This window comes from Xyrauchen texanus, chromosome 12 (assembly GCF_025860055.1).
Source record: "Xyrauchen texanus isolate HMW12.3.18 chromosome 12, RBS_HiC_50CHRs, whole genome shotgun sequence".
Taxonomy (NCBI): domain Eukaryota; kingdom Metazoa; phylum Chordata; class Actinopteri; order Cypriniformes; family Catostomidae; genus Xyrauchen; species Xyrauchen texanus.
In genome coordinates this window covers 9,264,435-9,278,235 of record NC_068287.1, presented here as the reverse complement: position 1 = coordinate 9,278,235, position 13,801 = coordinate 9,264,435, and the positions used below count along the sequence as shown (strand labels likewise).

The 13,801-nt window shown below is 37.6% G+C and overlaps 1 protein-coding gene across 1 annotated transcript; it reads right to left on the bottom strand.

Moving 5' to 3' along the window:
• Positions 1-1,368: 1,368 nt before the first annotated feature.
• Positions 1,369-6,757, bottom strand: noxo1a (NADPH oxidase organizer 1a). The gene is made up of 8 exons (XM_052140124.1): positions 6,628-6,757; positions 6,025-6,105; positions 5,854-5,926; positions 5,573-5,756; positions 4,785-4,975; positions 4,539-4,646; positions 2,938-3,055; positions 1,369-2,681 (listed from the first exon to the last, which is right to left on the bottom strand). Exons 1-8 carry the CDS (start codon positions 6,691-6,693, stop codon positions 2,057-2,059), a joined length of 1,446 nt encoding a protein of 481 aa, XP_051996084.1. The 5' UTR covers positions 6,694-6,757; the 3' UTR covers positions 1,369-2,056.
• Between the last annotated feature and the right edge of the window lie 7,044 nt (positions 6,758-13,801).

Below are 13,801 nucleotides of genomic sequence, written 5' to 3'. Positions count from 1 at the left end.
GGTGAGTAGGGAGTCTGTGAGAGGAGCTCTGTTGAAGAGTAGGGAATTCATGAAGGAAGTGAAGAGGCAAAGCCTGGAGACAGGGGGCGAGTCGGTCTTTAATGAAGTTAGCAACTACGGCTGTTGTAATGGGCAGCTTAGTCTGATCCTAGGAAAAGACAGCAGTCAGGTTAGTGACTTGTCAGTGCTCAGTCTTTTGTGGTTTTCACTCCGTTTATATGGTCCTCCTGATTAGCTGTGGGTAGTTATGCCATCTCCACCAGTGTATTGTGTGTATTTACTGTTGCCCAGGGCGCAATTGGGCTATTGCCAGTTGCAGAGGATCACCACATGTAGTATGCCGATGGAGTAGTATGTCCTAATCCTCCGTATCCATAATACCATGAGCAAGAAATATCAGGATGACCTACTATTTCCAGCGAGATTCTGAATTGCGGATCGACTGGACACTTTACGATCCCAAAATCACATTACGTCACATTTAAAAGAACGATGGTAAACCGCAAGTTGGACACTTCTTTTTAAACTGTTAGTAATACTGTATATATACACAAAGTTGTTCCTTGAGCTTATGGTGATTTATTTATTTATTTATTTATTTTTTTATTTTAATTTTCTTTTAACAACCAAAGTAGATCAATTATTTTGCAGTTGTTATTACATCATGTCTTCGGGTCACGGGTCAATACCCAAAACATATTAGACATAAACATATTATTGTGGACGTGGCCTACACAATCTCTTTTCTTCTGAAAACTTTTCTAACTTCATCATATTCCAAAGTGTGCAGTAATTGATAGTTTTGGTAGTGGTAGGTGAGAGTATTTCCGAAATGCTCCTTTTTGGTATAGGACAACCTCGGTCTAGTGTGGAAGAGAGTCATCAACGTAGCAAAAATGTATGGGCTTTCAAGGGACATCGGATTAGTTGGGTTAGTGGCCCTAGTATAATAGTGTGCATTGACTCCATTTAATGTTATGCTGAGGCATTTTTTTTTTCTCATTTGAGTGTTTCCAAAACATTAGGATAAATACATTTGATTCCAGAGTTGAGCAGTTACAAAGGCTAGTCCTGATTCTTTTGCATGATAGCAACATTTTTTAAATAATGATTGTGTGAGGTGATAGTTTCATATTCCTGTTTGGAGGCTGCACCTCTTTATATTTTATCTCGAGTTTATCTATCTAGGTGTTTGCAAGGGCTGTGTGACAAGTGTTATACATTCTTTGTAAAACTGCTGAATGGCACCTTTGTTTCTGAGTATGCAGTGTTTTGGTGATGTTTGAGCTTTACAGTTTGAATTGTGATACCATGTAACATTTTAGCTATAGACATGTTGAGTCGTTCATGGCCCGAAAGTTTTAGACAAATTTAGGTATACATTTCATAGACCATTACAAATCAGAACAAGTTTGCAGTCCGTTCATAAAAAAATAAGATGTACATGGAGTATGCCACAATATTTTGGAAAACCATTTTATTTAAATATATATTTTACACACATATTACAGACCGTGAGACCATTGTTGCTGTACAACAATGTAGACTCTGAGGAGTGCACAATATTCAAGTATGTTCAAAAGTATACAAGGAATGCACATAAGTCACAGTAGATATTTTCCAGTGTGGAAAGAGCTATTGTTCAAAGAAAAAAATTAGAAAATTGAATCCATGTCTATGCATTGTCTATCATTAACTTTCCTTCATCCGATCCAAACAGTAATACCTCTAGAAGTTAATTTACTAAAAATGCATTAAACTATATAAATTGGAACAGAGCAGCTTTACAAAATGTAATATAATAAGCTTTAAGTGGGGGAGTGCATTTTGTGTTGCAGCCCTCTATTTTTCAAATGATCACTTTAACATCACCCAAGTGTTTATGCAATGCATCACAATTAATAAAAATAAGTAACACTATTTATGTTGTACTGAAGGCTGGAACATTCTCCTGTAATATATAACCTGGAATGCTTCACATTAGCAAATAAATATGATTTCTTGCCAAGGAGATAAAAATCAGAACAGTCTAGCTATTTTCTGATACTGAGGTGACCTAACTGGTTCTTTGTAAGTTTTTGCGAGTGACAGTGCTGCAGCGTTTGATTATCTCCTGAGCTTGGGGTCTGGGTGGGACTTTGGGGGTTCTGGGCATCTTGTTGAGGTTTGGCTCTGATCTACTTTCTGTCATCTTGCCTTTGGTGGCACTATCAGGGCCCAGGCCTCCAGAAGAGATGGGCGTAGGGGTACGACTTCGGCGAAAATGCTCTTCTGCGTCTGAACGATTTAGTGAATCACTTTCAGAGGAGCTGTTGTCATCATTGAAGCTGAAATCTTCGCCATCATCACTCAAACTGCTTTGCTGACCATTTTTGGCAAACTCCACACGGATGGATGGTGGGGCCTGATGTGTTGGATGAGTATCCATGAGTATTCCCATTGAACGTGACATCTGCTTATCTCTAGGGCACAGGCCTCTTCCTGTGGGCACCATTAAGTTGCCCTGGGATCTGTTGAGGTCACGACTGGAGAGCTGCAAGGAGTTGTTTCCAGGAAGCTGATGCTGCGCCAGGTCAAGAGTGGAGCTAAAGATCCCCCTCTGATTGGCCATTATGCAAACCCGTGGGTTATTGTATGGTTGCAGGAACATAGATGGCACATAGCCAGATTTAAGATTGTATCTGAGGGATGGACAAAAGGCAGTGAAATGTCAGTCCTTGATTAAAATGGAACATTGTGCTTATGTAAAATTACTGTTTGTGTCTGTCACTGGAAGTAAACAAGGCAATACTGTGTATGCACAAACTGCCAAAACTGGTCCACAGATACGAGGATGTTATACGGTTCTTGCAGCCTCTTGAATTACTAATGAAATACTGAAATATTTCAGCTGTCTGAGTTTTTAACCTGTTGCAGTAGTACATGATGGCAGTTTACCTGATTATCCACCAGCCATTGTCAGATTTCTGTACCACCTCCACCACAGACCCAATCTCAACAGAAATCTCATCACTATTTGTGGCTTTGTAACTTTTGGCAGCAATGTAGAGGATACCTGAAGAATTGAAAATGAACAAGGGTCAGCTTCTGAACAATATGCTTCTAACGGTGAATCCCTTCTCAGTAAGTTTTGAATTGAAAGGGTGTTCACATTGTGCATGTTTAGATGCACACCAGTACACACAAAAATATCTTAGAACGCAAGAAAACCGTGTTTACGTGAGATTTGAAATCATCAGTTTATGCTGCGTTCCAATTAACTTGGAAAGTTAGAATTTTTATCATCCTTCTATTAGGGTAAATGATACCCTCTTTTGATAATCATATACCTGTAGAGCAAATGTTAGAAATGAAGCTTTGTTTGTCGACTTGGTTGCTAGGAGACATCTTTGCTGGCAATAGAACACTTGCTAACTAACGGGAGCATTGCCGCTTTGTTTTTTGTTTATTCATAATCTTCCCAGTATTGGGCCATGAATACCTTTTGTAGTCAGAGTTCGGAGATATCAAGTTAGAAAATCCCACATCCAACTTTGAATGGAATTCGACATTAATTATCTGCTTTTGATGGCAAAATATAAACAGACATGCACACACTGGATTAGCCAATAAGAATGTCGGTAAAGGTGTTTACATGGAAAGCCTAATCTGGCAAATGGGAACAAATTGATGTGTGCTGATCATTTTATGCTTAAATTGTTTATGACATTCCTTTACAATAATTCAGAGTTATGGCAAACTAGCTGCAAACTTGCCACAAATTTGTCTCTCATTATTTTTACATTTAAATGAGCTGTAAAACTTCACTGGTAGTGATGAGCCTGCATCAAACCTTTGGCAACAGTAGACAATATACCGCAAGATTGCGCAAAGCTCTTTTGCATGTGAAAATAATGTGTCAAATTTGCCATAAACTCTCAATTTTTGTAAAGGACACCCAGACAAAGGAAAGTCTTATAAACTAAACTGGCTCCCCTGCTGCAACAACCAAATTCTCTTGGAAACACTGGTCTAGGGTTTGCCAACTAGGGTTGCCAAATGTCCCTTATTAGATGTGATGTCTCATGAAGACGTGCCGAACAGGACATGTATTTTAGCAGATGGTGAAATATAGATTATTGAAGGCCTTGTATCCCACATTGAAGCAGAAAAATACTTCAAAGGGGGACCCCTGTCCTGTATCGAAGAGCTCAAAATGCTCAAATGTCCCATATTCACGTAACGAAAAGCTGGGAACCATACACTGGTGTGAAGGTCCATTAAGAGTGTTTTGCTACTCTTTATTGGGGGCTCAAAATCAAGATTCATTTTTGGGAGTTGAACTTCTGTAATATACCAAAAAGGAATAAAGGGTCAAAGCTACTACAATGAATATGTTAATAAGAACAATTAAACAAAGTTAAACTAAAGTTATCAAGTGAGAGCACAGACATACAGTAAAAACTGGAGGTTTCCAAAAGGAGGTTTCAAACAAGAATGTTACACATTCACAGTGCAGCCAAACTTGCCTTATTTCCAGGAAAAAAACAACAACTTACTTTCACCCTCCATCACATCACCGCCATCATCATCCAGCTCCACTCTCTTTAAATATGGAGCAGGAAACCAGGCAAGACTTCTGGCTTCATTCTCCACCAGCCACCACCCTGACGAGACAAAGTCACGAATTACGACTTCAACAAACAATGAAGAGGATCTGCGGAGACTCCATATTTCTTAGAAGTCCAATAAATATTGATGTTCAACAAGCAATTCGAAGAAGACCAAATTTCATTCTCTCTTACCTCTTTTGTCCTTAATGAGCACATCCACAATCTCATCCACTTCAACCTTGAAGGGGCGATTCTTGGTGTCTTTGGTCTCATAAGTAGCAACACAGCGGTATGTTTCAGTAACAAAGGGTTGAGTAACACTGTTGTCAGACGTTCCAGCTCCACTGCTGCCCAGAGAAGTCTCCGAAGGCATGATCATGATACTGGCACACAAAACAGGATACATTTCTTCAATTTCTTTCTTTTAACAAACAGCCAAACATTTTGCATGATTTAAATCAGTGATTCTGCATAAGGTTTAATAATATTTATATGGTTAATTGCAATTTATTATTTGCATCAAGCACTGTTTTCCCTTGTTATTTGCCACATCGATTTTGGGTCGCAACGCAACAGTTGAGTACTACTGATTTAAATCAACTCTGCACTGTGAGGGTTCTGGGAAGATCAGCGAGTAAAGACGCTGACTACCACTCCTGAAGTCACGAGTTTTAATCCAGGGCATGGTGGTGAGTTGTGCGTGGATGCCACAGAGAATAGCGTAAAGCCTCCACACGTGCTATGTCTCTGTGGTAACACGCTCAACAAGCCACATGATAAGATGCGTTGATTGACAGTTTCAGACATGGAGGCAACTGAGATTCGTCCTCCACCACCCGGATTGAGGTGAGTCAATACGCCACCAAGAGGACTTAGAGCGCATTGGGAATTGGGCATTCCAAATTGGGGAGAAAACTCCACCGTGAAATTGAACGACAGTTGATAATGATAGATTCATTACTTTTTGTTTTGGGGTGTACCTGTTTTTTGCAAAGTCAGAATTGAGCTCCTGGGGTTTGGGAAGCAGGAACTGGATGAGTTCTGAGCTCTGTGAGATGCGAGGATCACTCTGCAGCAGCTCAGTGCAGTATTCCTCCAAAGCCTTCAGTCTGAGCACTGACTTACTGGGGCTCCACTTCTGCATGTTTCTTCTCACTCTTGTAGCTTTAAATAAATGTTTTATATTACTTATAATCAAAATCTTAATGTATGGGCTTTACTTATTCAAAATGTTCTTAGGAGAAACAGGCAGACTATTTACCTTTAAACTTGGGAATGATCCTTCCTGACCTTCTAATGGGGTTTGAAGGAGGGAATTTCTTCTTGAGTGTTCTCTGAAGTGAAAAATACGGTATGTACATTTAATTGTATTCAACTAAAGTGAACAATGCTTATATCAAATTGTATTCCGATGAAATGGAAATAGACTTACATGCAGGACTTTGAAGTCTTCGAGGGACCTGTACACAGTGATCTCATTTTGATCTGACCAGAGAACAGCGGTCATGTACAACTGTGGGTAAAATATGATGCATTAGATGACATTAGATATGTTGAAATACATTAAAGGTCTAACTTCACGGTGTTTGTTATTGTGTATTTATACAAGTGTACCGAGTGATATTCGTTAACTACATACACTGTAAAAAGTGTAAATAAGAAGCTAGTAATTCTGCCTGGTCTAACCATTAATATTGTGTCAGGTTTAGAAAATCATATTTTTGATTATAATAAAACCAGTTAATTTAGATGTTACCACATGAAGCACATTTTAGTTAACCTGACACAACAATTTTACAGTTGAGCTGTTTGTCATAAACACACTCGTTTTCATTTCTATCGAGATTCATTATTAATCCGTTAATTATACTAATAATCATTAATTTTTGTGAATCGTACAGTAACATGTCATATGTGAAAGATTTTAGTACATTGTTACACAATCAAATTCTTAAACATGATCAAGCACCCCATTCAGAACAACAGTAAATTAGTCTAATGCAATGCAAAAGATAAAAAACAAGTCGTGTCTTACTTTGGCTGCCTCTTTGTGCATCACTCCAACGAGCTGAATATTGACGGGAAATCTTTTTTCGACCATAGTGAGCAGGTTTTATTCCAATAGATGTATTAAGATGACTGCAGCTCTCCCGCAGATGACTGACTGGCTGCTCTAAAATCCTTTTATATACATGCAGTAAGTGGCGGGAACTGAACCCGCGCTTCCGCTGACTGGAATTTCAGATGCAGGAGAGTCCGTTATTGTGTCACCAATATTTATACAATACAATAATTACAAGAACTAAAACACTTGATTTTGATATTAAAAGACATACATTATTTATATAGTTAATTATTTTACCAACAAAATTACATGAATATCACGTTATGCTTTCATTAATAACATTATATAGCATTTTTTAAATAAAGCTAATTTATCAGTTAACAGTTAACACTTACAAAAAAAAAGTACCAAAACGTGCCATGGTTTTGCCATGTTTGTTTGTTTGTTTTTACTTGTATTTGTCTATGTATAATGGTGATTGTATTTTTTTTTTTTATTTTATACGTGGTAGTACCATGTTTTCCTTTGAAAGTACCCTGTAATACAGGATAGTTAATTATGCAAATTATTACCATCTGATACCATGACATTTCAAACCCGTTTGACTTTCTTTTCCTATGCAAAATGACAGCCTCATTCACCATAACTCCATGTGACGTCACCATGTATGAATGCAATGACAGGGAATGGTGACTGGTGCTGTCATTCTGCCTAAAATCTCATATACATTTAAACATATATACATAGAGTGACATAAAAAAATAAGATATAACAGAGAAATATATAAAAGAGAAATATATAATAGAGCAATAATGTTGTTAGCATATTTTATATACAGTTATGTGCAGGTGATGTAATGTATTGAAGAAGAGGTAGGATACGTTAAAGAATATAAATGAAAAATGGACATAAGTAGGAATGAATGAATTGTATATTGCACATGCTTGTATTTACCAAAGGAAGTATTTGATAGCAGTTTTAACTGTTCATGTGGTGGATGGCCTGAGCGGAAAAAACTGTTCCTGTGCCTGTTCTGTTCCTAAGAGCTCTGTAGCGGCCAGAGGGCAACAGTTCAAAAAGGAAGTGTGCTGGGTGAATGGGGTCAAGAGTAATTTTAACAGCTCTTTTCGTCACTCTGGATGTGTGCAGTTCTAGCTGGGGAGGTAGGGGAGTGCCAATAATCCGCTCCGCAGTCCGAACTATCATTTGAAGACTTCTGACATCTGACTTGGTAGCTGAAAAAAGCCAGACAGTTATTTAAGTACAGAGGACAGACTCAATGACTGCTGAGTAGAACTGCATCAACAGCGCCTGAGGCAGGTTGAACTTCCTCAACTGGTGAAGGAAGTGCAACCTCTGCTGCGCTTTTTTCACAATTGAGTGTATGTGGGTCTCCCACTTCAGGTCCTGTGAGATGGTAGTTCCCAGGAACCTGAATGACTCCACTGCTGCCACAGTGCTGTTCAGAATGGTGAGCAGGGTTAATGTTGGGGTGTTCCTCTTAAAGTCCATTATCATCTCCACTGTTTTAAGAGTGTTCAGCTCCAGGTTGTTTTAATTGCACCAGATGGCCAGCTGTTTAACCTCCCTTCTGTTTACAGACTCATCGTCATCTTAGATGAGGCAGATGACTGTAGTGTCATCTGCAAACTTCAGGAGCTTGACAGAGGGGTCCTTGGCTGTGCAGTAATTTGTATAGAGGATGAAGAGTAGTGGGGAGAGCACACATCCCTGGGGGCACCAGTGCTGATTGTACATGTGCTGGAAGTGAATTTCTGTATTCTCACTAGCTGCTGCCTGTCTGTCAGAAAGCTGGTGATCCACTGACAGACAGCGGCGGGAACAGAGATCTGGGTTAATTTAGTCCATAGGAGAGTGGGTTTGATGGTGTTAAAAGCTGAATTGACGTCAATAAATAGTATCCTTGCATAAGTCCCTGGTCTGTCTAGATGTTGAAATATGTAATGCAGTCCCATATTGACAGCATCATCCACAGACCTGTTTGTGGATGATGAGCAAATTGCTCTATAAGCAAATTGAAGGGGATCCAGAAAGGGTTCAGTGATGTCCTTCAGGTGGGCCAAGACCAGTCTCTCAAATGACTTCATGACCACAGATGTCAGAGCGATGGGTCTATAGTCATTAAGTCCTTTGATCTTGGGTTTCTTTGGGACGGGGATGATTGTGGAGCATTTGAAACAGCAGGGAACTTCACATCAGTTGAAGATATGTGTGAAAATGGGGACCAGCTGGTAAGCACAGAATTTTAGACAAGTGGGTGAGCCACCATCTAGGCCCTGTGCTTTTCTTGACTTTTGTTTCTGGAAGACCTGGCACATATCATCTTCACAGATCTTAAGTGCATGTTGAGTAGCAGGAGAGGGGAGGAGGGTGGTGGCAGGAGGTGTAAATGTTTGTGTGCTGGGAATTTCAGAGCGGGTGTGGGTTGTGTGACGGGCATTTTCAAATCTAAAGTAAAACACATTCACGTCATTAGCCAGTTGTTGATTCCCTACAGTGTTGGGGGGTGGTGTCTTGCAGTTGGTAAAGTCTTTTAGGCCTCTCAACACTGATGCAGGGTCGTTAGGTAAGTAAATGATGACAGAATTTCATTTTGAGCAAACCCTAATTGTTACGTGCTTTTCTCAATAACTTGTTTACATTTTCAAAACTCTTCATGCCATCAACACAACATCAGTGTCTGTGGACTGAACTATGCATCATTCAGTCAATGACCACATGAAAAATTCATGAAATCTATTCTCACTCAAACTCAAAACGATTGAAAATAATTGTATCTACAGTCAATTTTGCAATTTTTTGGTAAAACAAACTATTACAATTATGTTCAAAACAGTCAAATAAACTGAATTAGACAGCAGTGACCTATACTTTTGTTTCCCATAATTTCATATTGAAAAATGCTCAAGAAAAAATTAAATAAAATGCAATACAGTTAGCAAAAATCTGATAAAACAAGATTTCTCTTTTAGCTCATGAGCTGTTTTGCTTCATCAATGTTGATCATCTATATTATGTAAAAGGGGCCAACTTTGTAATGATTGTGTTATGCAAACTTGGCTGAAAGAGCTGGTAGACTTGTAGGATAAAGTAGAAACATCTTCTACTTGTGTTTATGTGATGTGTATTGTGAAAGGCGCTATATAAATACAATTTAATTTAATTGATGTGCAAACAATTGAGAGGAAGACCAAAGATTAATGGTCTTTCCAGTGTGTATCAACAGAAAACACATTTGATGTGATGTAGGTTAGAACTTGTGGCCAAATGCAGAGGACCACATAGACTAGCACCACTAGTAATTTTGCTTGAATTGAGTATTTAGATTTTTGTGTGTGTTTACATTACAGTATTGGCATGATCTATTCAGAATAGACCAAATAAAGCCATATTGAAGCTTCACATTTGTTGTTTGTTAATAGAACTTGCATAGATCTTGCACTGCATCCTGTGCATGTTTGTAAATGTTTGCAAAAAAATCCAAGATGCTTGGCAAAAAAAAAAAAAAAAAAATGTTTTCCAATATTACAGTGTTAAAAACTATTATATTGCTTTGTAATAATCATTTACCAAAGTTTTTTGTTTTACTATTACATTTTTTTTTTTTTTTTTTTTACTTTAAACCATCATGGTGTGATAACAAAATACGGGCATAATTACAAGATACTGCATGTCAGGCTAATCAAACGGTCTAGATATTCAAGGAAGTTGAAGCTTAAAAAAATGAGAAAAAGTTTCCTGTCAAGATATTAAAAGGATTCAGGAACTAGATGGGTGTGCCCAACCCACGTCTAAAACACAGACCTTTGTTTATCTTTGCTTTCATGCGAAACAGCTGAATATCTTGAATGACAATGACTGACTCACTGAAAACTCATTGAAAATGTAGATATTACACCTGTTTCAGGAAACAGGGAGATCTTCATTCGTAATCATAGTGGTGCTTGCTTACCTGTTACTATTGCTGGGTTATTACAGTTTTTCTCAATCGCTTTGACTCAATTCTTGAATTTAAGTTCAAATCTCTGAACATTTAGATTCTTGTTCACACCAGATTTGAATTTCTTATACATTTAAGCAAACTGCACATGTTTTGGCACATGTGTGTAAAAGTGTAAGAAAACTAGTCTACAATTTGCACAATAACTAAATGCACATGGCTTGCTGATCAAAACTGATGAGTTGATTCTCAGTGAAATTGTCACTCTTCACAACTTCTAAACATTCTTTCATCGTGTGAGCCATCACATACAAAATGATCCATTCAATTATCAAATTGTATATTCAAATTGTATATTCAATAAATATCAATGACATGGAATGTTTGTGATGTCTGCTAAATCTCTGGCCAGTCCAACAAGAGCAACAGGATGTCCACCAAGAAGATGAGAACTCGTAGTGTTACATACTGTGAGGAGGAACAATTTATTGTTGTTGTTTTTTGTTTTTTTCATGGATGTCATTTTGTGGCAATATTCTGTTCACTATATATGACTTTATAATGGACATGCAAATGTGAATGTTTACATTCAGATGTGCATATCCTTTTTCTATGTACTACAGTATTGTACAGGATTGAGTACAATAAACTTTTACCTTACTGACATTCTTGTAAATACAGTAAGCAGTCAGTCAACGAAAAAGTTGCACAAAAATGAAATTTGTATACAACAAACATTTCCAGGGTTGACTACCATGGCGAAAAAACTCACACGATGACAAAAAAAACGTTTCACTTGGGTGGCATTGGCCAATTTACTGACACAATAAGGTTGTGAAGCATAAATTAAGTTTTACTACATTTTGCAGTCATTTGTGATGTCACATAAAACAGTTGTGACAACTGCACTTACAGTTTAGAGAATGTTAAGACTGTTTCAAAAAAACTAGCCAAAGCGAATGAGTAAAACTGTAATGTCAAATACCTAGCGCTAACCCAAAGTAGCAAAATTAAACTTCTGCGCATAACATCCTGCACAATTTGTTCTAAGCAATCAGATCAATGTCTATTTCAGTAACATTATAATATGACTAATAATTACATAAGCTTGTCAAGACAAACTTTGATGCTGGCTTGATAAAGCATTGTCTGAATGTAATTAAAAGAAATAATTACATTTGAAGATTAATAGACAAACAGATAGATAGATAGATAGATAAATTTAATTAATTTAGTTTAATTTTAACTAAATTAATTTATTTCCCCAGACTTGTAACCCATAAGTCAAATGATTGTCGCTGTTTACTAAAAATAAAAATCTTCTTAACAGTTAAATAACCAAATAGATGTAACGGTCGCATCTTGTGTGCTATACACAACTGCATAGAAAGCACATGAGGTGAATTAAGTTTAGCTAAATCCAGGGTCTCTTATTTTAGACACTATGTCAGTACTATGATGGTTTGCATTAACTGGTTTGTAATATTCTGTCTTCACTTCCTGTGAAGTGATTTATCAATGTACACTTATTCCATATACCATTTGGAGCTGGTTTGTAGTGCCCTTCCTACTGTACGCTCCCTTCAGATTCAAATTTCACATAAGATGAGTGTATACCATGCCCATTCAGACTGTGGGGGCATGTGTTTTATTTTGAGACCTAACGCACGTGGAGGCTTCACGCTATTCTCTTCTGCATCCACACACAACTCACCACACGCCCCACCGAGAGCAAACCACATTATAGCGACCACGAGGAGGTTACCCCAACGTGAATCAACCCTCCCTCACTCAACACGTTTTTTTAGTAGTTTTAAGATGAATGCAGCAGGTGCAACCACAGGCAGTGACAACAGAGATATCGACATAACACAGAGCTGTCATTTGAATTGTGATTTTACAATCTAAGCTTTATCTTCTCCCCTGCTACCCAACTTTCGAATCTGAGACCTGTGTGGAATGTTGCATGAATGTTGCACAAGTCTTGACCAATCAAACGGAATTTAAGGATGTTATCTAGGGCTGTCAACATCTGAAATCAGATTATTGGTTGAGAAATCTTAACAGCATCCAACAGCAGTCACCGTAATGGCTGTTGGTAAAACAAAATCTGTTTTCATGGCATCAACACTGAATATTGCATTACTCATAATGTACAAATGTGTGTTTATACTGTACGTAAAGAGGGGTTTAAAAGTCGTGCAATTTTAAAGATTTTGAATCCCAGATTTTCAAATGTGGTCTCAGGCTATTGGAGTTTCATTGTTGTGAACTTATGTCATTTTGGAATTTATTCACGTCTGTGAGTTCTGTGATTTTTTGCGTTCCTCTAACTTGAAAGGAATGTAAACGCTAACTGGCCTCTTGCTGAATATCCATGGATTCTGGTGATGTTTATCATTTTCTACTCTGAATCATATTGTGCTTACTTTCTTATGGTAATAAATTGACTAATGGGAATAACCAGTGTTATCTGTTTTTTTTACGTTAAGTACATTATGAAATATACTGTGTATCAGGAAACTTTGTGTTCCTGATATTTCTGCATGAACTGCAGGTTTACTGGTACTCGCATGACATAACATAAAATAATAAAAGTTCATTGTTTATAGGGTTGCTTAGCAGGTCAATGCACCAATAGCAAACGGCACTCGTGCAATTTACCTTCACTCCTATGGAGTTCAACAAAAGGCCATTCTCTGGATATTGCTCTGGCAAACTTCTGAAATACCAAATACATTTTACACTTATTTTTCTGCAGGTGGTAAAAGGGATTGAAGAACCTTCGGATAAGGTTTAGTAACTTGGAGCTTAATCTTATAAAAGTAATTGCATATACAGTAGATCATGAATATTACTGCTTCTGTTTAATTATGTTGCTCTGTTCAATCTCAGACTTTGTATTTGATCCTTCATGCATTCCCGTCAATGGCTATGTTTGGAATGGCATACTTCTATCATACATGCTTTTGCTATTTTTACAGTATACAGTATGTATGAAGTGCACAGTATGCACATTTTCTGTATGCATGTAATACAAGACATACTTTGCAAAATGTCCTATACAACAGAACGCATTGCAGAGAATAAAATATCAATAAAGGCAATGTAATAAACTTCACCTGCCATTTCCAATGTGATGAATCAATCAGAAGTAAGGACTGAGGAGGACTTCCTAGTTAA